The sequence below is a fragment of the Muntiacus reevesi genome, chromosome 4, assembly GCF_963930625.1.
Source record: "Muntiacus reevesi chromosome 4, mMunRee1.1, whole genome shotgun sequence".
In the NCBI taxonomy this organism is placed as follows: Eukaryota; Metazoa; Chordata; class Mammalia; order Artiodactyla; family Cervidae; genus Muntiacus; species Muntiacus reevesi.
This window is the reverse complement of record NC_089252.1, coordinates 39,976,365-39,998,506: the sequence shown is the minus strand read 5'-3', so window position 1 is coordinate 39,998,506 and position 22,142 is coordinate 39,976,365. Positions and strand designations below refer to the sequence as shown.

The 22,142-nt window shown below is 44.1% G+C and overlaps 1 protein-coding gene across 1 annotated transcript in view; it reads right to left on the bottom strand.

Moving 5' to 3' along the window:
* The window catches only part of VAPA (VAMP associated protein A), a 38,812-nt gene extending 17,853 nt beyond the window's left edge, over positions 1-20,959 (bottom strand). Inside the window, exons 1-2 of the mRNA XM_065932586.1 lie at positions 20,637-20,959; positions 1,698-1,850 (exon numbers count right to left, since the gene is read on the bottom strand). Coding sequence (XP_065788658.1) covers positions 1,698-1,850; positions 20,637-20,715 — 232 coding nt within the window. The 5' untranslated portion in view covers positions 20,716-20,959. The remainder of the gene's footprint in view (positions 1-1,697; positions 1,851-20,636) is intronic.
* Positions 20,960-22,142: the final 1,183 nt, after the last annotated feature.

Here is a 22,142-nt window from a genome sequence, read left to right as displayed (position 1 = left end):
CACAAGAGAAGCCCCTGCAATGAGAAGATTGTGCACCACAAGGAGAGAATGCCCATGCAGCAACGAAGAACCAGCAGCCATAAATAAGCAAGCAAAATTATGGGGAAAAAAGAAAACGCACAGGATAAATGCCCAGAATCCAGATAATGAACAATCTATCTCCAGGAACACCTTTCACTGAGCCACCACCCCAGGATATTCACTAGAAACTGCATAAAAAGAAAACTTCAAAAATGTGACTGACTTGCTGACAGACCTCATAACAAGAGAAAGACAATCCATAAAAGCGCGTGCTAGAGTGAGTATGCAGAGTCAATCAAGGAGGGCTGCTGCAAAGTGTGACTGGAGGACCCCTCACCCACTGAGGGGCTGCACTACGCTGGAGTGCCGAGTTCCAAGTGAAGGAAAGGCGTCGAGGATGCGTGTGGACACAGGAACTAGTGTGCTTGGAGAAGTATATACACCTTCTTAACAAACACTAATACCGGAAAAGCTCAGTGAATTAAAACCCTTCAAGAAAGTCACTCTGAACAGATTCTTGGATTCCTAGGGGTACAGCTGCTCGTGCCAAAATCCATTTTTAATCATGTGGATAGAAATTATTTTATCTTCTTCCAACTGAGCTGCAGGCTTGTGGCCTTAGAGAGCAACTTCCAGGACACACGTCCCCACTGCTCACTCTTCTCACTGCCCGCCACCTTTCCCATGAACTGACAGCTCGAATAAACACGACAGCAAGCCTGCCCAGCTGCCACATCATAAAACTCCTTTTCCAGGGCCTCCAGGCTCTGCGTATGGGGCTAGTTACCTAAGGGAGGATTCAGTGCCCCACAAGGCCTGATGGCAGTCTGGCCTCAACTGCCACTGCATCAGGTTCCACCGCGAAACATCTCAAGGAGCCAGCCCCTAGCCGGCTTTGTGGGCCTGAAAACTGGAACACTGATACAGAATTGCTTAATATCTTAGTAATACCTGTCAGGATTACCCAGGCATACTCTGTATGCTTGAACACACACACATCTGGGCTGTATCCGCAGAGGCTAATCTGGAGAAGCCCATGCTACTGTGACAGACCTTCACAAAGGTGAGAGCCACAGCCAGAAAACGGGAGTAACTGGTCTTGGCGTGGGGCCTGTGAGGCGCCGCCTTGACTACCTTCCTGCCTGCACCGTGAGAGTGTCAGGAGGGGAGAACGAACACTCTGGGGGCACTGGCTCTGCTCCAGGGCAGGTAAGCCATCTGCATGAGGAGGGGGCCAAGCACGCACCGCGGACTTCAAGGAACCACAGAAGGGGTACAGAACTGACACCCAGCATTAACAAGAAAGGCAGAAGCCTCATCGACTATTACAACTTACTGGCCAAAGATATGCACTGTACATTCTTAACCAAAAGACTGACAATAATCCCTCCATAGCTGCATGTAACATGTCACACTAGTGATCTATGGGAGAGAATGAGCAAAGCCAAAAATGATACAAAGTTTCAAAGACCAAATAATAAGGGCAGAGGATGTGGCAGTAAGCTGCAGAAATAAAGAACAAGGTAACATTTTAGACGGACAGTAACTGCTTTCAGCCCATCACACACACCCCCCACTCCATCCCCAAACACACCCCGCACCCCACCCCAAGGGAAGGGGAGGCAGTTTCGGCAGCAGTCTGCACACAGTGAGAGGACGACACGAGCATCTGCTACCTGAAACGGTCACAGTCAAGCCGGGGTCAATGATCCCGCTGTTGGGCCGCACACAGTACCGACGAGGCGCTGTCGTCTTCACTTTGAAACACACCTTCCGATCTGACGGATTTCGCAACTTAAGGTTTGTAGTGACTACATCTGTGAAGGGGCCTGTAAGATTTTAAAAAAGCAAAAACGGGAAAAAATGTAATTGGATTCACACCCACACAAACACAGAATTCAAAACTGGAGAAACATAACCTCGACTTTATGTAGTGTGTAGTGAAGTACACACACAGGTGGGGACTCACAAAGGGGCTGTGTTCTCTCCTTCGTTCCTAACCAACCCATAAAATCCCTACTCCAACTTTTCTTCTTTCCATCACGTAAAACGTGTTCTGAAAGTGTCACAACTTACGAAATAAGCCCCAAACTGTATTCTCCCAGTACATGCTTACCCCATTACTGAAAGGATCGGTTCTCCAGTGCTCTGCAAACCAGAGCCTGTCTTCAGACCCTCCTGACCGAGCCAAGGACAGAGTCTCTCCACCTGAAGACAGCAGGCCGGGAGCCGGGTGGCCCCCCTACCTCCATCAGCTCTGATCCCCTCACTCGCTCCTTTCACTCACGTGTTCACTAAGGCAACTGTGTCAAACGCTCTACATACAAAGGTATTTTTAAGCTTTGGTTCAACACCCAAACATAAAATTGCAAAACAAAGAAACCAAAAGGGTGATGCACTCCTGCCTGAATAAGTAAATCTAAAACCACTGTTTGTTTTAAAAAAAAAAAAGGGGGGGGGGTAAACTGGAGTGCGGAGAAACAGTACAGTTCTTGGTTCAAGAAAAGCCTAAAGACATTTTATGCAGATTTAGACAATAAACTGAATACCGGTTAATTTGGAGACAGAAGATAAAACTTAAAAAATATGTCCCAATGAGAAGCAACAACCACACACTTCTCACTAACCCAAAAGCAATTTTAAGTGGTTTCTAAATGGAAAAAAAAAAAAAAAAAAACTTTAGAAGTCTGAAATCAAATTTCAAGGCTGAAATTAAATAAACCAGAGTAAACATGTCTTTTAAAACTTTAAAATGTTTCTAGTATGCTTTAAAATGTTTCTAGTAAGGATCCCAGACTGAGAAAAGACAGAAAATTCCCCAACTCTGCCAAATAGTTTCCCTTTTTGCTGAGTAGTGGGAAATTATCTAAGACAAAGGCTTGAAGGGGAACAACACACACAGACAAATGAAGGACAGTGCTAGGAGGGCCGGGCAGAAAGTAGACCAAACTGATAAGAGGAGAGGAAAAGAGAGACTTCAAATGAAAGGCCAGGAGAAAGCACTTACTTCAAGTTCAAGGAGATAAATTAATTCTACTCTGTGCTTAAAAGTTTTTGAGTTATATTTTCTAACGAAGATTTGGAACTGGGATGTGAAGAAGAAGCTAGAAACAAGAGGACATTAGAAGAAAACACAAAAAAGGCAGAGAACCAGTTATAAAAAAATTTTTACCATGAAACAGGCATTTAAATCAACAAGTAGGCTTTCTTTTTTAATATATACAATATACACAGAGCTACAATCTCTCGGACAGCTCGTTTTAATTTCACGGTCGAGTCACTCATTGTATTTGCATATTGTCTCACATCCTTGCTGCTCCTCCCAGCACTGCTACTGCCTGCACGTTTTGACAGACACCTGACCACCCCATCCCCACACCCCCACCCAGGGAGTTAACGGGAAAGCCCCCAGCTGTGCATTCTCCCACGTGAATCCACTGGTAAAACCAGGACTCTTAGAGAGACAGATCCCATTTCCTAACATTCTCAAAATCCACAAGTTACTACAGGTAACTGAGAATGTGTCCATTTTTATGTTATTATTTCAACTAGGATTTTAAGATTAGCATGAAGTATAATTTTTAAAAGTTTCTTAGTAAAATAGCTAACATTTTACAAATCTTAATTTAGAACAATCCTATATTTTCATAACATAATTATGTAACCTTGTCATTTTAAATTCAATTTCTAAAATGTCCCCAATTTTAGAGGAAAGTACCAACTATTCAAAATAAGGTAAAATAACTGGTTTTTTAAACTGATTTTTTAAATGACCATGTGTCAATTTTCATCAACATATGAATTCTGAAACAGTACTCACATTTTTGATTGCCCATCAGGGAATATGAATATAAATCTTCAATTATTAGACTGTGATCTTTCTAGACATGAAAATACAAACTATCTAAAGATGAAAATAACATGTCAAAAGAAAAAAATTTCACTAAAACCAAATTCTTAACTGAATATAAGTTAACCTCAGTAAAATGTAGAATTACCTGTAATAAACCCACCTAACAAATGAATTTGAGGTTTTCTGCACCACTGCGTCCCTCTAACCAACTCTCTCAGTAAGGGTTGCTTCCAGCAGACAGTTCAGAGTCCAAAGCCATCTTCCGGGTTAAAACGCAAAATCACTAAGTACTAACGACCACAAGCATAAAAACCAGATTTATAGCTGGAAGCGGGTTCAGGCAGATATCTGTTACACTTCATGGGTCACAGAAACTCTGAGAATCTCACAAAATTAGAATTTAGGTGTTCTGTCTGACGTGAGGACTGGAGGAGCTGCTGTTGGGGGAAAGGAACAAGACAGCAGTGTTCTGTGATGCCCAGGCAGACCTGCACAGTCAAGGACCCACCAAACCTTCACACACCCCTCCAGACATCCACATTGGTTAAAAAAAAAAAAAAAAATCTCTTTTCCAGAAATACATCTATTGCAAAAACTCTATTCTCTTTCTCCAAAAAACGAAAACATGAGTTCACACCAATACAGAAAATTATTCTACCAACAGCAATGCCACTCAGGACATGTGAATTCTGCAACAGGTCTGGGACAGTCAGCACACGTGTGTGGGTGACAGTCATATGAGTGCACCCACATGCATAAAGATTCTCTTGGCCTTATTTCAAGACGTTAAAGAAAACCAGTCAGCCTCCACCAGACAACTCTTGCCTCACTTCCCTTAAACCGAAGCTCACTTGTTGAAGGAGGTCACAGGCCATCTGGCTACTTCACTAGGCTCCCAGTACAGTCTACATAGATATATTATCTATCTATATACAGATACACTACATCTAGTATAGTCTATAGGATAGATCTTCTAGTCTTCTAGTACAGTCATGCCCAACACTTACATATCGAAATGCCTATTTTATTACAAATCCAGTTTCTTCTGTATGTTACACAGTCAGGGCATATATTAAGATTTTCAACTATGTACGTTAGTAGGTAATTCATACATGAATTTCATCTCAGAATGCAAAACTGGGCACTACAAAATATAAAATGTTAAAATGGGATACTGTGTCAAATAAGGTTAAAAACTACTGCATTCTATCAATACTCTCCAGCTTTACTAATATCCCGTGCAAAGCTTAGGTGTTTAAACTGTTTAGAAAAACATGAAAATGGTCACTCTTTTTTAAAGAGCTAGCTAGCTGTGCCAGGGAAAGGAGGAGGGCTCTGCTGAAGCCAAGTTCCGTTTCTGAGCCTGGGCCGTAACTGCACGGCTATTGACTCTGATAATTCTATCAACTGCAGATGGTTTTCCTTTTATGAAAAACAGTAAAGGATTTTTTGGTTTTTTGTGTTTTTTTTTTTTAAGAAAAGATGACTCTTGGTATAACCTTAAAAAAAAAAACTGAAAAAACCTGTGAAAAGCACTTCTGATGAAAAAGTGAAACATTTGAAGCAAACTACATAAGAAATAGTATTCCCTGGTGGTTCAGACAGTAAAGCGTCTGCCTATAATGCGGGAGGCCCAGGTTCGATCCCTGGGTTGGAAAGAGCCTCTGGAGAAGGAAATGGTAGCCAGTCCAGTACTCTTGCCTGGAAAACCCCATGGACAGAGGAGCATGGTGGGCTACAGTCCATAAGGTTGCAAACAGTCGGACACAACTGAGTGACCACTCACTCACTCACTCACATAAGAAATAAACACTCATGTTTTGAAAATTTCTAGAACAATCCCTGTAATTGAGAGAAATCCAGCCGTGTGTCCAACATAAATGCTTAGTTTAACATTTAGAAACATAATTACTACAACAATCCATTTAAGATTACTTGGTAGTAAACTAATCACCAACCACAGATACCATCTGGTATTCCCTACTTGAGAGATGAAATTTCACTGTTTACACGTAAAAATATTCCCCATAAAACAAAATTCCACACAATACAGATTACATTTAAACTCTTCTACTGAAAAGAAACAAAACAAAATCTAATTTTATTAAAAGTCTACCTTTTCATCACACAGGCTGCTCTCCTCTCCTCTCAAGCAGCCAGGCCACTTCGGGTCACCAGATACTCCACCCTAACTCTACCAGTTACCATTCCCTGTAAACCAGCATCCTAGCCTCAACCCTAAACTGACAGAAATGTAATATACTTCAATGTGGGCTCAGTGTTAAAAAGCCTGGAAAACTTTGCACCCTCACACTTCAGAAATGTAGGAAAAGCTTAGGGCCACTCACCTGGAAGGTTGTCCTTAGGGAGACCAGCCTGACTCCTTTACCTAAAAATGTATTCCAGGCCCGAAACACTGGGTATCTAAAATTTAGAGCAATGATTTCCTTTTAAATAGTTCTCCAAACCATCCAATCTTAAAAGGAACTCAATTAAGCTAAAAACAGCTGAAAGTAGAACCACTCTGACTAAACAAACCCTTAAAATGTTTATCATCTATCCATATTTTGATGCAAACTGCTGTTAAAAGTTTTCTTTAAATGCCAGGCTTTGTTTAGTTACAAAGAAAACTGACTTGGGGGGTGCAGGGGGGGGGGGGGGAGAGGAGAGAGAATAGTTGCCTTTTCTCCCAGCACTTTGAAGAATTTCAGAAAAATAAAAATAACTCAACTGTAAATAGTCATATATGCATCACCTAGACTCTACAACTGACACCTGCTGTTACTGTAAGACCTAGCAACCTACCTAGCCATCTGTGTCCATCCATCTTATCTTCCTGCATTCCAAGGCTTAACTGAAAACTCCGAACACCTCAGCATGTATACCAACTTGAGTTCAACAGTATCTGCTTACTGAGAAGAGAATCAAATGCTTCAGGATACATGGTCCTGAATACAGCATGGAGTGTTACAGAAACAGAAAAGGTCTCTGGGATGCGGCTCCAGAATCAACAGCTGTGTGCATGAACGTTACCCTGAGAAGGCTGTGGCATCCTTTAGACCAGGGACTTGGAGGCCTGCTGACAGACCAGTCTCCATGGGTCCTGGCAATTCTGCAGCTTGGTCAGTGCAGGCCCTGGGGGCTTTCACACAGACAGTCTTTCCGGGGATGTACAACAGAGTCAACAGCCCTGGAAGACAACACCTCCTCCCGAAGAGTAGGCTTCTCTACTATCCAGCATGATAAGCTCAGATCTTCCTCTGGAAAAAGGTCAGGCAGGCTTCTGTGCAGCATCATGAAAGATTCAGGGCCCTATGCTCAAAGTCTCCCAGCTATGACACAAATCCACCACGTGGGCAGCACCCGCCTACACTGAAGCCCTGTGTGCCAGCCCATGCAATGAAGGGCAAAGGAACCCAACGCAGCTATGAAGATGCTGCCTGTAGTGCCCTGACGATCACACACCCTGGTCTCTGCACCCCGGAGTCCCATGCCTTCCACAGCACCCACAACCCTGAAGCAGACTCAATGTCCTGAAGTGATCACAGCAGCTTTCACAATCTAGCCTTTACTGGACACTCACCAAGTATCAAGAACTCTGCATGAATTATGTCATCTAACCCTAATAACAAGCCATGAAGCTGATACTCTTATTACTTATTATTCTCATTTTACAGATGAGTCAACTGTGACTCAGACATGAGAACACTTGTCCAAGGTCAGACAAGCACAGAACCGTGCAAATGGGAAGTCAAAGCAGATCTGTCTCCAGGGCCTGAATTCTCATAAATTCTCTATATATTCTATGTGAACTATCTGGCTATATTTATTTCCTAATTCATAAGCCATTCTAGGCAGACTTCTGCAGCATTAAGGCATGAAACTGCAGTCAAATCAGTAATACAGGAAGAAGATTTTTAATGGTTACTGTATTTCTCTTGGTTCCACAGGAAAAACATTTCCAGAAATAAGTTTCGAATACCAAGAAAAGTTTTTCTCTTTTACACCAAAGAATGCCCTAAAACACAAAGCTACCTAACTTTATTTACCTTTACTCCATTTTCCCCAAAACACACTGAAATCTCTGACCTGAGAGAATGTGAGCTCTGTGAAGACTGGTCTCACGTGCAGCTTGCCCCCAGCTGCTAGGACAATCCCCGGCACAGCAGGTACTGAATAAATGTCATCATACAAGCATTAGTGTAAAAACAAACAAGAGGACCCCTTCAGGAAACAAAATGAATCAATTCAAGATGGTTTATAGTTATTAAAATACTAAACATAGGGAGGGGGGATCAGGATGGGGAACACATGTAAATCTATGGCTGATCCATGTCAATGTATGGCAAAAATCACTACAATATTGTAAAGTAATTAGCCTCCAACTAATAAAAATAAATGAAAATAAATAAAATTGGTATGCAAAATAAAATAAAATACTAAACATATCTTTTTTACAAGGTTTCATTATTACAAAAGTAAGGACGCGGAGATTAATACAAAAGCCAAACTTCACTATTTTATTTAAACACACCACCCTTATGGCAGAAAACGAAAAAGAACTAAAGAGCCTCTTGATGAAAGTGAAAGAGGAGAGTGAAAAAGTTGGCTTAAAACTCAACATTCATGGGCTGGGAAGACCCAGAGGAATCGGGTGGAGAGGGAGGTGGGATGGGGGACCGGGATGGGGAATACGTGTAACTCTATGGCTGATTCATATCAATGTATGACAAAACCCACTGAAAAATAAAAATTAAAAAAAAATTAAAAAAAAAACTCAACATTCAGAAAACTAAGATCATGACATCCAGTGCCATCACTTCGTGGCAAACAGATGGGGAAACAATGGAAACAGTGAGAGACGTTATTTTCTTGGGCTCCAAAATCACTGCAGATGGTGACCACAGTCCTGAAATTAAAGACGCTTGCTCCTTGGAAGAAAAGCTATGACCAACTTAAACAGTCTATTAAAAAGCAGAGACACATCGCTTCTCGGCCTTTTGGCTAAGCTCAAGTGTAAAAAGCAAAGACATTACTTTACCGACAAAGGTCTGTCTAGGCAAAGCTATGGTTTTTCCAGCAGTCATGTATGGATGTGAGAGTTGGACTATAAAGAAAGCTGAGCGCCAAAGAATTGATGCTTTTGAACTGTGGTGTTGGGAAAGACTCTTGAGAGTCCCCTGGACAGCAATGAAATCCAACCATTCAATCCTAAAGGAAATCAGTCCTGAATATTCATTGGAAGGACTGATGTTGAAGCTGAAACTCCAATACTTTGGCCACTCTGGCCACTCCAATACTTTGATGGGAAGAACCGATTCATTGGAAAAAACCCTGATGGGAAAGATTGAAGGCGGGAGCAGAAGGGGATGACAAAGGATGAGATGGTTGGATGGCATCACCCACTCAATGGGAATGAGTTTGAGTAAGCTCCAGGAGTTGGTGATGGACAGGGAAGCCTGGAGTGCTGCAGTCCCTGGAGTCACAAAGAGTCGGACACAAGACTAACTGAACTGAACTATTTAACAAAGTCTTTGATGTCTTAAACTGCTTCACTGCCCTTGTTTATCCATATTACATAATCAGCAAAGAACTTCAGAATGCATCATGAAAAATCTCCAAAATCCACTTAAGGTAGTAGTTTGTGGCCATTTCGAGGGGCTTGAAGTCAGGGTTACAAGTGACCAGCAGGCAGGAACCATGTCCTTTCTTTACCTGGCAGCGCTTTCAGTTAACTTAGCAGTGTTCTGAGCACACAGTCAAGTACTCACCCATCACCTGCCAGTGAAGAAGCACGGCCACCATGAAGTCAAAGCATAGATCCTTGACTCCCCTGTGGGAGGCGGGGGGGGTGACCTTGAGCAAATCATGTCTCTTCTCCAGCACAGCCTAACCCCCGCTCTAGCTCAGCAGACAAAACCAGCTCCAATTCCTAAACTTTTCCTCTCAGTCCTAAAACTACATGACATTTAGGAACAACTTTACTACATTAATTAGAAAACACCTACTACTCCAGGGAAGCAGGGCAGATAATCCAATCTCAGATGATCACAGCTTTACTGACATTCAGCATAAAGCTACTAAACATTTTAGGAGTACTCTTTCTGACCTTCTGACACATAGACTGCTCACTCTGAGCCTAAACAATCTTTGTGACACGGTACTGAAAACGATTGGTAGAGAATACACAACTGCACTGTCTTCACAAAGAAATGAGACAATTTGATTTGCTATTTTTATATAAATTTTATGTTCTTCCACTGTGCAACATTATAAAGAAAAATCAGATGTACATGCACATAAAATTTAATGCTTGCAATCAAAATTAAACATTAAATGTGGAGGCTGCTTAAGTAAACACTTTCATTAAAACAGAAATAAGTGCTTCATATTTGAAGAGTTTAGACTACTTTTTAAAACCTAGGTAGGCAGGATAGGAAAGAATAAAAGAGAAATGGATACTTTGGGGAGAACTTGAAATAAATGTTTTAGCACTACTTATAAATCTAAAGCTCTTGTTAGACTAGAAGCAAAATAGTTATGAAAAAATTATCACAATAGTATAAATTTTACAAAGAAGGCAATGGCACCCCACTCCAGTACTCTTGCCTGGAAAATGTCATGGACAGAGGAGCCTGGTACGCTGCAGTCCATGGGGTCGCCAAGAGTCGGACATGACTGAGCAACTTCATTTTCACTTTTCACTTTCATGCACTGGAGAAGGAAATGGCAACCCACTCCAGTGTTCTTGCCTGGAGAATCCCAGGGACAGGGGAGCCTGGTGGGCTGCCGACTATGGGGTCGCACAGAGTCGGACACAATTGAAGTGACTTAGCAGCAGCAGCAACAAGTGTTATTAGGTGGTAGGATCGAGAATTTGCTTTACTGTTCTATACTTTCTCAACTTTCAACATTAAGCACTGATTTTACAATCAGAAGGGATTTTTAAACATTCGTATTAGCTTAATTTATTCATAAAAGCTTTTATTTTTAAAGTCAGGGTGGGGGTACTGAGAAGATACGAAAAAGCTATCTTTGGAAGATGTGGTTATTGAGATGTTTGGCAGTGGGAACCGTACTCAGAAAACAAAACCAAGGAATTCGTCTTCCCCTATAAGTTATAAAAGTAAAATTTGGTCATGGAGTAAACAAACAGAAAACACACTCTGTGATGCAAAGGTACTCTATACCTTCAAAGGTATGCCAGTCGCTCCAATTTATGTCAGATCATCCAAGCACCAAAATAAAATATATGTGTATAAATATATATATTAATGTATGTGTGTATATATATATGGAAATATATAACTACAAAATAAAAGGCTGTCAAAATGTAGCTCATAAGAAATCTGTCAAATTATACTGCAAACTAGTACTTCAAAGTCCTCTCATATTAAAAATTCTTTAACATATCTATTTTTAAAAATGGCAACTGAATTCAGTCATATCCTTTAAAAGTTGAAATACAAATAACTAAACATTTCATTAATTTAAACAGGAATTTTGAAAACAGTACCAAACGTTGGCAGTAACTCTACCACACTGAACATCCCAAATGCCAGAGAAAAGCAGCTAAGCAAACTACAGCATATTAATAACACAGCATCAAAGATGGCAGCTATAAAAATTTAAGACGTTGGTGGAGATTATTTTTGTAAAGTGAAATATGTGTCACAGTCATCAAGTTGAACATATTCTCATAAGTTCTGTAGTCTAATTTTATTTAAGCAAGGAGTTTTACTAGGAAGAATACAATCACACTTAAGAGTTGATTCTAAAGATGCACTCAATCTTATGGCACAGGAAATGAATGAAGTATATAGCAAGCCTCACAAAAGGCTACTTCCAAGAAAAACTGCTACGTGGATCCACAAGCTCTCTGCCACCTGCTCTCCCCTTCCTCTCAGCTAGCTTCTTCTGCTTGCACAGGGCCCACTCCAGGCACTGTCTCCAAGCCTCTGCGACCTCAAAAGTCTGAAGTTTAAAGAGGAGACATCAAAATATTGACTGTCAGCCATGCATACATACACGGTCCAGCCTGGGGGAGATGCCCACCACAAGACCAATGAGTCCAGTAGTCTGGACATAGAGGGAGGGCTCCTGTGAGCATCCACACTGCTTTTAAATACAATCTGTGGGCAGGGCTGATTCTCTGAGAAATAAACACCCTCAACAATCTACCATGCTTCTCATCAGGGACCACCAACTGATGCTGACAGTAGGAGCTCAATTTGTCAGCTGTCACAGGATAGTTATAAATTAGATTCACTTTCAAACAAACATGGTTTCCTTCTTGTCTTCATATGCCTTAATTTTAACTGTTACCTGATGGTTACAGATTTGTTTTCTATTGACCTTACATAGTCACCTCATTGTAGGACAATTGAAACTTTTGATATAATCTCCCAAAGTATCAAGTCTAATAACAGAATAATTTTTTCTCTTACTCTGAAAAGCACTGAATGTTCATGCAGAAATCTTGAAAAACACAGAAAAGTAAAAACAAAAGCATCCTAAAGTAGACCTAAGGACTGCTAACGTCCTTTCCTTTCTGATCTTTTTTCTCACATGTATTACCATAAATGCACTCATATTTATGCAACTTCTCACTGTAGGGATAAGGGTGTCATCACCAATCAACTTAACATCACTAAAAGGGGGATAAGCAGCCATTATTATCACCTGATGTGACACAATTCTATCTATTAAGTATCTGTACCAAAAAAATACTGAAACCTGAATCCTGAAGCCCTTAAATCCAACTCCAAACTTACAGGAAATACATACCAGAAACATCACAAGTCTGGGACACTCCAGGGGACAGCTACGGGGTCTTTTCAACAAGTGAACGGTGTGATAAAAAACAGGTGGAGAAAAAAAAAAAAAAAAAACAGGTGGAGGAGGCATTGCCAAAGATTATGACAACCTGACACCCAGCAGCCAAACATCAGGACTATGACTGGGAAGATTTCAACAGACCAGATATCAGATTATTAAAGATTACTTTTGGTTTTATTAAGTGACAATGGTGTCATAATTATGTAAAGAAAAAGCCTCTTTTATTAGAAATGTAAGCTCAAATATTCAGGCTTAAGATGTTATACCCAGAATTTTTTTAAAATACTGCAGTAATCCTACTCTCCCCAAAACAGTACAATAATCATTAAACCTACAATTATATGACACTATTAAAGAGTACAGAGGTTCATTAAGTATATAGAAAGTTTTTTATGAATGTTTTGAAAGTTTTCATAAGGAATTTTAGAGTAATCTGAGTCATATTTTAAGCATAATAAACCCAGTAAACAAGCATTTGCAAAAATAACCTTCCCTTTACATTTAATTTTTCTTAATCAATAATTTTTTTTAGTGGTCACACAATATTACATTTTGTGGGCTGTGAAGTTTAATAAGCTGGCAAATATTATTTTCTTTTAAGCCAATTTTTTATTAAGGAAAGCAAGATCCATGCTATATTAACTACTATATCCTCTGAAAGACAGGAGTTCACTGTAGGGTCAGTAAAGATAACAGAAACAAGAAAAAGAAAGTGAGCGAGCACCTCTGAAAGCAATGATAAAGGGGTCCTTGCTAACAGACTCGCCTCACAGACGGTCTCCACATGGTTAAGGAACATTTTATTGAAAGGAAAAAGAACAGGTAACTATTACAATATAGAAAACAACAATAAGAATACCAATACTAACAATCACAAAATACCAAACTAAGAAGAACGGTCTCCCAATTCTTATGTTCTTCCATTTCATAAAAAAATTGTGTTTCTGTTTTGCACTCAACCATCCTATGCATTCACAAACCTTTGCAGCCAGACCACCACCGAGAAATCACCCACCCCTGCTTCTCACTTCACAAATGAAAAAGGTGAAGCATAATAGTCAGCTCTTAACAAAATACTCTTTTCTGGAACTACAAAGCTCCGAAAACACTACCTGCAAAGGCAGATGAAGCATCTACTGAAAGATGCAAGGCTAAAACCATGACAATTATAGGACAGAGAGATGGTCTGAGTCTTATTAACGCGATCAAGACTGACTGGGCAATCACCCCAGGCCAGACCTTGTTATCACGGATATAGAAATAAATGGGCATGTCCTCAAGCGCCTCACAACCAGCTCGTGAGAGAAGAGCATGTAAACATCAGTACTGTGCCACGTGGTGAGCGCTGCAACTGCCAGTGAGCGGCAACGAGGACAGGGTCCTTAAAATGGCAGTGGCCCGGGGCCTGGAGAGCCAGAGCCGGCACCTGAGGTGGGGCTCCTGGGGGGGAGACAGCCCTCCCAACAGGAGGGGACGACGTTTGGAAAAGAGCATGCAGAGGCCTGCAGCACTGATAGCGTCTGGAGAAACCACTGCATGCAAGCAAAGCTACAGCAGAGGAGAACTGAAGAGGTAGGCGTGGATCTGGGCTCCGATAAGTGCATAACAGGAAAATGCTGCACGTTCTTCAACCAGGGAAGCAATGGAATCAGGTGTGCACTTTTCAAAGAGTAGTTCTTTCAGCATCCGTGAGGATGACAGGCTGGAGAAGTGGAACACAAGAAAGGAGATGAGCCTGCTGACCTGACTGGTAGGGGAAAGAGAATCACCAGAAGCAAAGAAACGAGCCAAGTCCAGATCCCTCCCGAGTCAGGCACCTGACCCCAAATGCCCATGGGTTCCCTCCTCAAGTCCAGCTGGAGGGCCTAAATGCAGCTACCCTATCAGAGGAGGTCAGGATCTTCCTGCAGGTGCTCTCCCACGACCCTGAATTCTGCCAGCATCTGCCAGCTCCCCTCTCCAGCTGTGCAGCCAGAGACCGCAGCGCTGTCTGGACACTCTCCCCCCGTGCAAACACCCAAGAGACCCCCTCAAACTTCTCACCGTCCCCACCACGGCCCCTCCAGGAGCCAGCACCTGCATGGACGGCAGCCACAGCCCGGGTCACCTCCAGCTCCCTCTCCCACAAATCCACACTATGACCAGATTACAACACTCCTGCCATCACAAGCGTGGTGCCAGCCCACTACCTCCACACCTCGGCCTTCTCCCCACTGAAGATCAACAGTGAGCCAGGACATAAACAGAACTGCTAAGCCAACACCCATGCAGCCCGGCTGACCCAGTGACTGGGGTACTGACCCCGCAGCCTCATAAACACAGGAGAGGTTATTGAACACGTTGAACACCACACCCTCCTGCCTCAGGACCCTTGCACCTGCCGCTCCAGCAGTGCGCTCCTTTCCTCTTCACCCAGGTAACTTCCACTCACTCTTGGAATCTTAGTCAACCTGTGGCAGCCTTCCCCGACCACATCAAAGACCCCTATTCCACGTTCTCACAGCACCACAGACTCTTCAAAGCTAATTTGTCTTCTGAAAATCTGATTAGCTTCTACCTCTCCCATGACAATCACCTCATAAAAATAAAGATTCTTTTACTCGAAACTGTAGTTCCAACACTTATTCAACGTGCGTCACATATATTAGAAACTCAAATCTTTCTTATATAGCTGAATGAATTAAAACAAATGAACTGAGAAGCTGAGCTGCATTTAACAGGAGAGATTCAAAAGTTATCTCTGGGCTGCAAAAATACAGATTTAAATTATTAGATGTGCACAGCATTTCTGGAATGAGTAATCAAGATGCCACAAAAAAGAAATTAATAACATAGGAAAAGGAGTAGGCGTGCACTTAAAAGCACAGTTCAGGATATGCAGAGTTTGAGACGTCTGTGCGTGTGTGGTGAGTCAAGTCCTACTCATTGTGACCCCATGGACTGCAGCCCGCCAAGCCACTCCGTCCAGGGGATTCTCCAGGCAAGAACACTGGAGTGGGTTGCCATTTTCTTTTCCAGGGGGCCTGCGACCCAGGGATCAAACCCAGATCTCCCTCAGTGCAGGCGGATTCTTTACCACTGAGCCACCACCTGTGCTGTGCTTAGTCACCCCGTCGTGTCTGATTCTTTGTGACCCCATGGACTGTGGCCCGCTAGGTTCCTCAGTCCGTGGGGATTCTCCAGGCAAGAATATTGGAGTGCGTAGCCTATCCCTTCTCCAGGGGACCCTTCCAAACCAGGAATTGAACCAGAGATGCCTGCACTGCAGGCAGTTTCTCTATCAGGTGAGCTACCAGGGAGCCACCTGAGCAACAGTCAAACCCAGGATCGTCAAGAAGTAACAGTATGTGGTCAAGAAGCCACCTGCCAACACAGGAGACAGAAAAGAGGCACACGTTCAACGTCTGGGTTGGGAAGTTCTCCTGGAGGGGAACATGGCAACCCACTCCAGTATTCTTGCCTGGAGAATTCCAGAGTGTGGTGGGCTACAGTCCATAAGGTTGCAAAGAGTTGGACAGGACTGAAGCAACTTAGCATGCATGCACCCAATCAGTATGTCCTCCAAAGCGGATCCCCGCCTTCACTGGCGACATGAGGATCTTCCCAACCTGGGATCAAACCCGTGCCCCCTGCAGTCATAAGCACAGAGTCTTAACCACTGTACCACTGAGGAATCCCCCAAAGCTGATTTTAACTCTGAACTCAACACAGATTTGGGTGTATAGCAATGTGTGCGGAGAGCATGAAGGAGACAGAGAAGCCCTCAAAACAAGAAAGACTGAACAGGGGAAGCTCAGAATGAGATAAAATTGAAACCAAATCAGAATCTCAAAAACATGAGCATTTAAGAAAAAAGAGGTCACAAATGAGACAGCAAAGACGAAGGCTGAAGGACAACTATGTCACAGGAGTCAGAAGAATCAGTTATTAAAAAGCAAGCTGTCAACACTGGCAAGTGCCAAAGAGAGGGTCAGGGAGAGAGAAAGCATCGTGGTCACCACAGTGTTGATCAGAAGAGACCCGAACTCCAACTGCTTTTCCAAGAAGCCTGACGGCAAAGGAAACAAAGCCCAGGAGACGTAAGAGCCACGGGGAACTGGGAGTCAAGAAGTACAATATTTTGCTGGTTTGTTTGTTTTTAAAAGGAAAGACTTAGGCATATGTGTTCTTATGTTTAAAGGAAGAAGCCAGTGGTTGAAAACACGACAGAGAAAATACCTGATGGAACAGGGTCTGAGTCATGAGCAATCTCTACCTTAACCAGCAAAACCAACAAGCTTGGACACGAGAAAGGCTCTGCCTTCTCAGGGAAGTGTGGACGTGAGCCGACGAACAGGTGTTACAAGAGGGGACAGCACATCCCAGAGGGCATGTATGCCACACTAAGAGTTACAACTCTCACCCAGAGGGCAGTCGAGAGCTCCCTGAAAACTGTTAAGGAATATGACATCCATGTCCAGGGTGTGGGGAATCAACCCAGGGGTTTGATGTAGCCACTGTGAAACACGAGTGAGCTGAAACACCTACAACTGTGCCACATACCCACCAGGAGGAGGCGTATTCTCCATGCTCCCTCAGATCTCTTCTTCCTGATGTGCTGCTACCCAAAGATGCTTTGTCTGAACATCACTGGTCCCTGGTCGCTCAGAGCACTTAGTTTTCTTTACTGATGCCATTACTATGGGCAACCTTCAACACAATGATTTTGCTCTATTTTCCTTTCTCTGATCATGACCAGAAAGAATATATTCACAACTTATTTCAACATTTTCTAAACTTTCTTCTCCAAACTTTCCTCCAAAATGAATAGGTTGGAAAAATAAAATCTTGTATAATACAAAGGAATAATTTTTACAGGAGTAAATAAACACTCTAAAGACCCCCCCCCCCAAAAAAAAGTCTCACATGTAATACCAAATTTCACATCTGAATTCTAGGTCAAATTACTGCCAAAGCTAAAAAAACAGAATTTTTAAATATGTACATCTTTTTCTTTAGTAATGCAACAAAAAAACTACTTCAGAGTTCATGACATTATAAAAGTACTTTCATATAAACAATTGTATAAAGCAAACAATAAACTAGAATAAAATATTAAAGTATGTAGGAAATGTATTAAACTGTTATTTGCTTCTCCAAAATTGTACAAAGTGCCAATAATCCATAGTAAGATGACTTTATTATGCATGTAACAGAAAAACGCACCATACGATCTCAGAATAATTAAATGACTCATTCTTGGAGAAACTATCTTAATCAAATGTAAAGTTAAAATAATTCAAATAAATCTACCAGAAGATGACATTTTGCAAAAATATCTTTTAACAGACTTCTACTTCAACTAAAAACTACAGATGATTTAAAGTAGAGTTGAAAGATTTTTTTCACACCATCATCGAAATTAACATGAAGAGAACTGCTGATTCCAAATGAGTCTCCTCACTTAATGCTGAACTGGTCTTTGGAATACAGAGAGGTTTCCATCAACCTATTTACCTCTGACTAAAAGAATAACTTTTAAGAAGGAAGGAATCAAATGACACCAAATTTAGCCTCCCAATTCATCCTATCCTCTGCTTTCCCAATGTTCCCCATCCCCTACTCTTAAACAGAAGCACACAGCACACCCTGGGTATCTAAGCACAAGCCAATCTTTTCTCACATCAGGAAAGGTGCAAACCATTCCCATGACCTGCCCTCCCGATTCCCCATTTGAAAGCAAGCCAATAGTGGTGTTGGACAAGACTCCAGAGTCCCTTGGACTTCTAATAGATCAAACCAGTCAATCCTAAAGAAAATCAACCCTGAATATCCATTGGAAGGATTAATGTTGATGCTAAAGCTCCAATACCTTGGCCACCTGATGCGAAGAGCCAACTCATTGGAAAAGATCCTGATGCTGGGAAAAACTGAAGGCAAAAAGAAGGGGGTGGCAGAAGATGAGACGGTTAAATAGCATCACCCAACAATGGACATGAATCTAAGCAAATTCCAGGAGACAGTGCGGGACAGTGGAGCCTGCTGTGCTACAGTAGAGTCCATGGGGTCACAGGGTCGACCAGCACTTTGCGACTGAACAACTCCTACTGAACAAGTGGGGAGGAAGGAAGCAGAGCCTTCTTTCCTCATACTTGTTTTGCCTCTGTTACAGCATCTGCGTTCCTCTTCCGTCTGGGAGTTCAAGCACTAAGAAAAAACACGTTTTACCCCTTAAACTACAAACTAACTGTGGGTCTTTTCTCCACCTTGCTCAGGACTGAATCCCCAAATACAAGCTGATGTTTGTTGAATAAATTGTTGAATACTCTTCATCAAATACAGAGATGGTACAAAACTTTCAATAGTGTTTGCTAAGTAAATGGACCAGCTGAATATGTATCCCTATAAGCTTTTCCATGAAATTCTTTTTTAAAAAAAGTCAACTAATAAGTCCAAACTTCAATAGACTTTGTTAATTACTTTCACCCATAACACAAGAATCTGTTCTGTAATCATAGCTAGTAATTCTTCAATACCTAAAATAAACATCTGGCAAGTCTTTGGGTCGGGGTTTCGGTTGTTGCTTTAACTTGCCTCTCTGCTATTATTAGCCTCTTACTACGGAGACCGTAAAGACTCCAAGGAAGATTTAGCCGGTAAAAAAATTCACCTGCAATTCAGGAGACTTAAAGAGACTCAGATTCGACCCCTGGGTGGGGAAGATCCCCTGGAGAAGGAAATGACAACGCACACCAGTATTCCTGCCTAGAGAATCCCACGGACAGACGAGCCTGGCGTGCTACAGTCCATGGAGTCAGCAAAGAGGCGGAGACGACTGAGCCAGTAAGCATGTCATTGAAACACACCGACTTCTCTAAGAAGAAACTGTCCAACTCTGTGAATACTTCTTGACCTAAAACTAGTTTTAACGGCGTCCAAATCCCTCATGGCAACACACACAGATTAACAAGGAGAAAACTTCCTCTGTAAAATCAGCCTCCCCCAAAATAAGTGCAAAACACAAATTCTAAGAAAAACTACCTACCATAAAGGTTTACATTAAATTCTTCCGTTCTCAGACAACAGCTACAGAGTTAGGTATTACCTGAATTTTGGTATTCATTATTCCCCTAGGTGTTTTACTTCCCCCTTTCAGCGAAAACTATGTAAACTCAAGTTACACCCATAAACTTGCTACAGTAAAATGCACTTAAGAAGTCTCTTTGAATATTTCGTGGAGTCGTCTTAAAACCGAATCCTAACCTAACACGCGGCTCACTGAAATTTCCATTCAAAGAAATTCGCAAATGCACTGAAGAGCTTGCAAAATACAGGCTTTATACAACACTCCTCTCATAGAGACAGAATACAACCTCTTAAAGCTCCTAAAACTATTTAAAACGTGTTCTACGGAAACCAAGGTGTTTTCTTTCGCACTCCATTTCTTTCTGTTTGATTCTCTAAAACACTGGAGCGGCCTCAGTCCCAAGCCCGTGTGTTCGTGGGGCCCCGGGAATGAAGGACGAGTCACGGGCTCCGCGAGCTCTAGCGCCCGCAGCATCCCCAGTAAGAACCGCCCGAGTAGCTCCCGCGGCCCCTGGTCCCCGAGCAGGTGACGCCCCGCGCAGGTGTCGCCCGGCGCGGAGGACGTCCAGCCGCCTCCGGCCCGCTGACGCAAAGCCGGCCCGCGCCCGGCAGACAACCGCCCTGCCTGCCCCGCGTCCCCAGACCGCCGCCCACGCCCGGACCCCGCCCCGGCCCGCGGGCCAAGGACGAGGCCGCCGCCGCAGCGAGGCGCCCGCGGGCCGCAAGATGGCGGCGGGAGGGGCGCGCGCGCCCGCGCGGGCGGGGCCGGACCGGGCCGGGCGCGGGCGGCGGGGGAGGGGGCCCACCGGGCACGGCCGCCACCTCCCGCCCGCCGCTCCCGCAGGCCACCCCTGCCCACCTTTGAATTTGAGGTCTGTGGGCGGGTCGAGGACCAGGATCTGCTCGTGCTTCGCCATGGTCCCGGAGGCGGACGCCATCGGAGACAGCGCAGAGCGGGGGCGCGCCCGCGGCGGGTCGCTGGCTGCGGGCGGGGGGCGGCGGCGACGGCGGCGGCGGCGCGGGTCGGCCCGGCTAGACGCGGGGCCAGCGCTCGGCTCCCGAACCCGACACCCGCCGCTCTGTTGGCGACTCGCTGAACCGCTCGCCGGTCCGCAGCTCCGGGTCTCACAACTGACTCAACCCCACACCAGCCGCCGCGGCCACGCGCACTGCGATCCTCGGCGCCCCACGTGACGCCTCTGCGTGCTTACGTGCGCGCCCCGGCGGCCGCGAGGCCTCGCGCCCGGCCCGCCCTCCACGCCTCCAGGCGCGACCGGCTGCTGCGCCTGCGCACCCCTGGCCCGCCGCGCTCTGAGCCTTGCCCAGCTGTCAAGGGAGCGGGCGTGGACGGGGCGGAGCTTAGCTCCCTGGCACTGACGCGGCGCGCACCGCAGAGCGGGAGGGCGCAGTCCTCGGTCACGTTTAGCTGCAGTTACTAGACTGGAGTGGAAAACCCGTTATGGCAGCCCATCGCCATCTCCCAAGCGGGAATGCCAAATAGCAGAAGTAGGAGCGAACAGACACGTGGACTACAACTCCCAGCATGCTCCGCGCGGGGCGGGGTCTCCAGCCGGACCGGTCCTCCTGCGGCACTGCGTGGTGCTTGCTGGGAGTTGTAGTAGCGGCTGAGCGCGGGCGGGAAGGAGAAGGGTCGGTTGGAGGCTGGGGTGAGGTTTGCCAACACTTATTTTGGTTCCCAAAGGATGTCTCATATGCCCTGGAAAAAAGAAAAACAACTTTTGGAGACTGCCCCGAGGTTCCCCGGTTAGAAGTATAGAAGCTTCCCAGAGGAAAACATGCCAGGATCGGTCAGTTTGCTCCCTCCCTAATTCTATCCATCCCTCCGTCGGTACAGCTGTGGTTCTCCAGTTCAGGCTCTCTGGCTTCCCGAATTCTCTTCTGGGATGCAAAAGCCCTTGAGGAAACACACCTCCTCTAACGAGCAGACGCGTCGTTGGGGACCTGATGAGGCACGCATTATCAAACTGGAAATAAAAGTCAGAATCTACAGCGTTTGTTGCTGTCTCTTCCTCAGTTTTGATTGATAACGATGAGCCCAAACCAAAACGGTTGTCACGTTCACATGTTGGCAGCGAATTCCATCTGCAGCATTTAAGGTAGCCTGTAGTAAACTAAGCCGAAGGAGAAAAAATGCCAACAGCAGAGTTGCTGACCAGTCTTTAACGGATATCGCCAGGGTAGTCGGGGGCAGGAACATGAACCAAACGAGTGTGCTGTAAATCAACCGTCACGGTGCTGCTCGAATTCAAATCCCTGGGAAGCACCGCGAAACAGCGCTCAAATTGATGCTGCCGCGGTGGAGGCGGAGCCCAGTTGATCTAGAAAACAAACCAGACAAATGGGA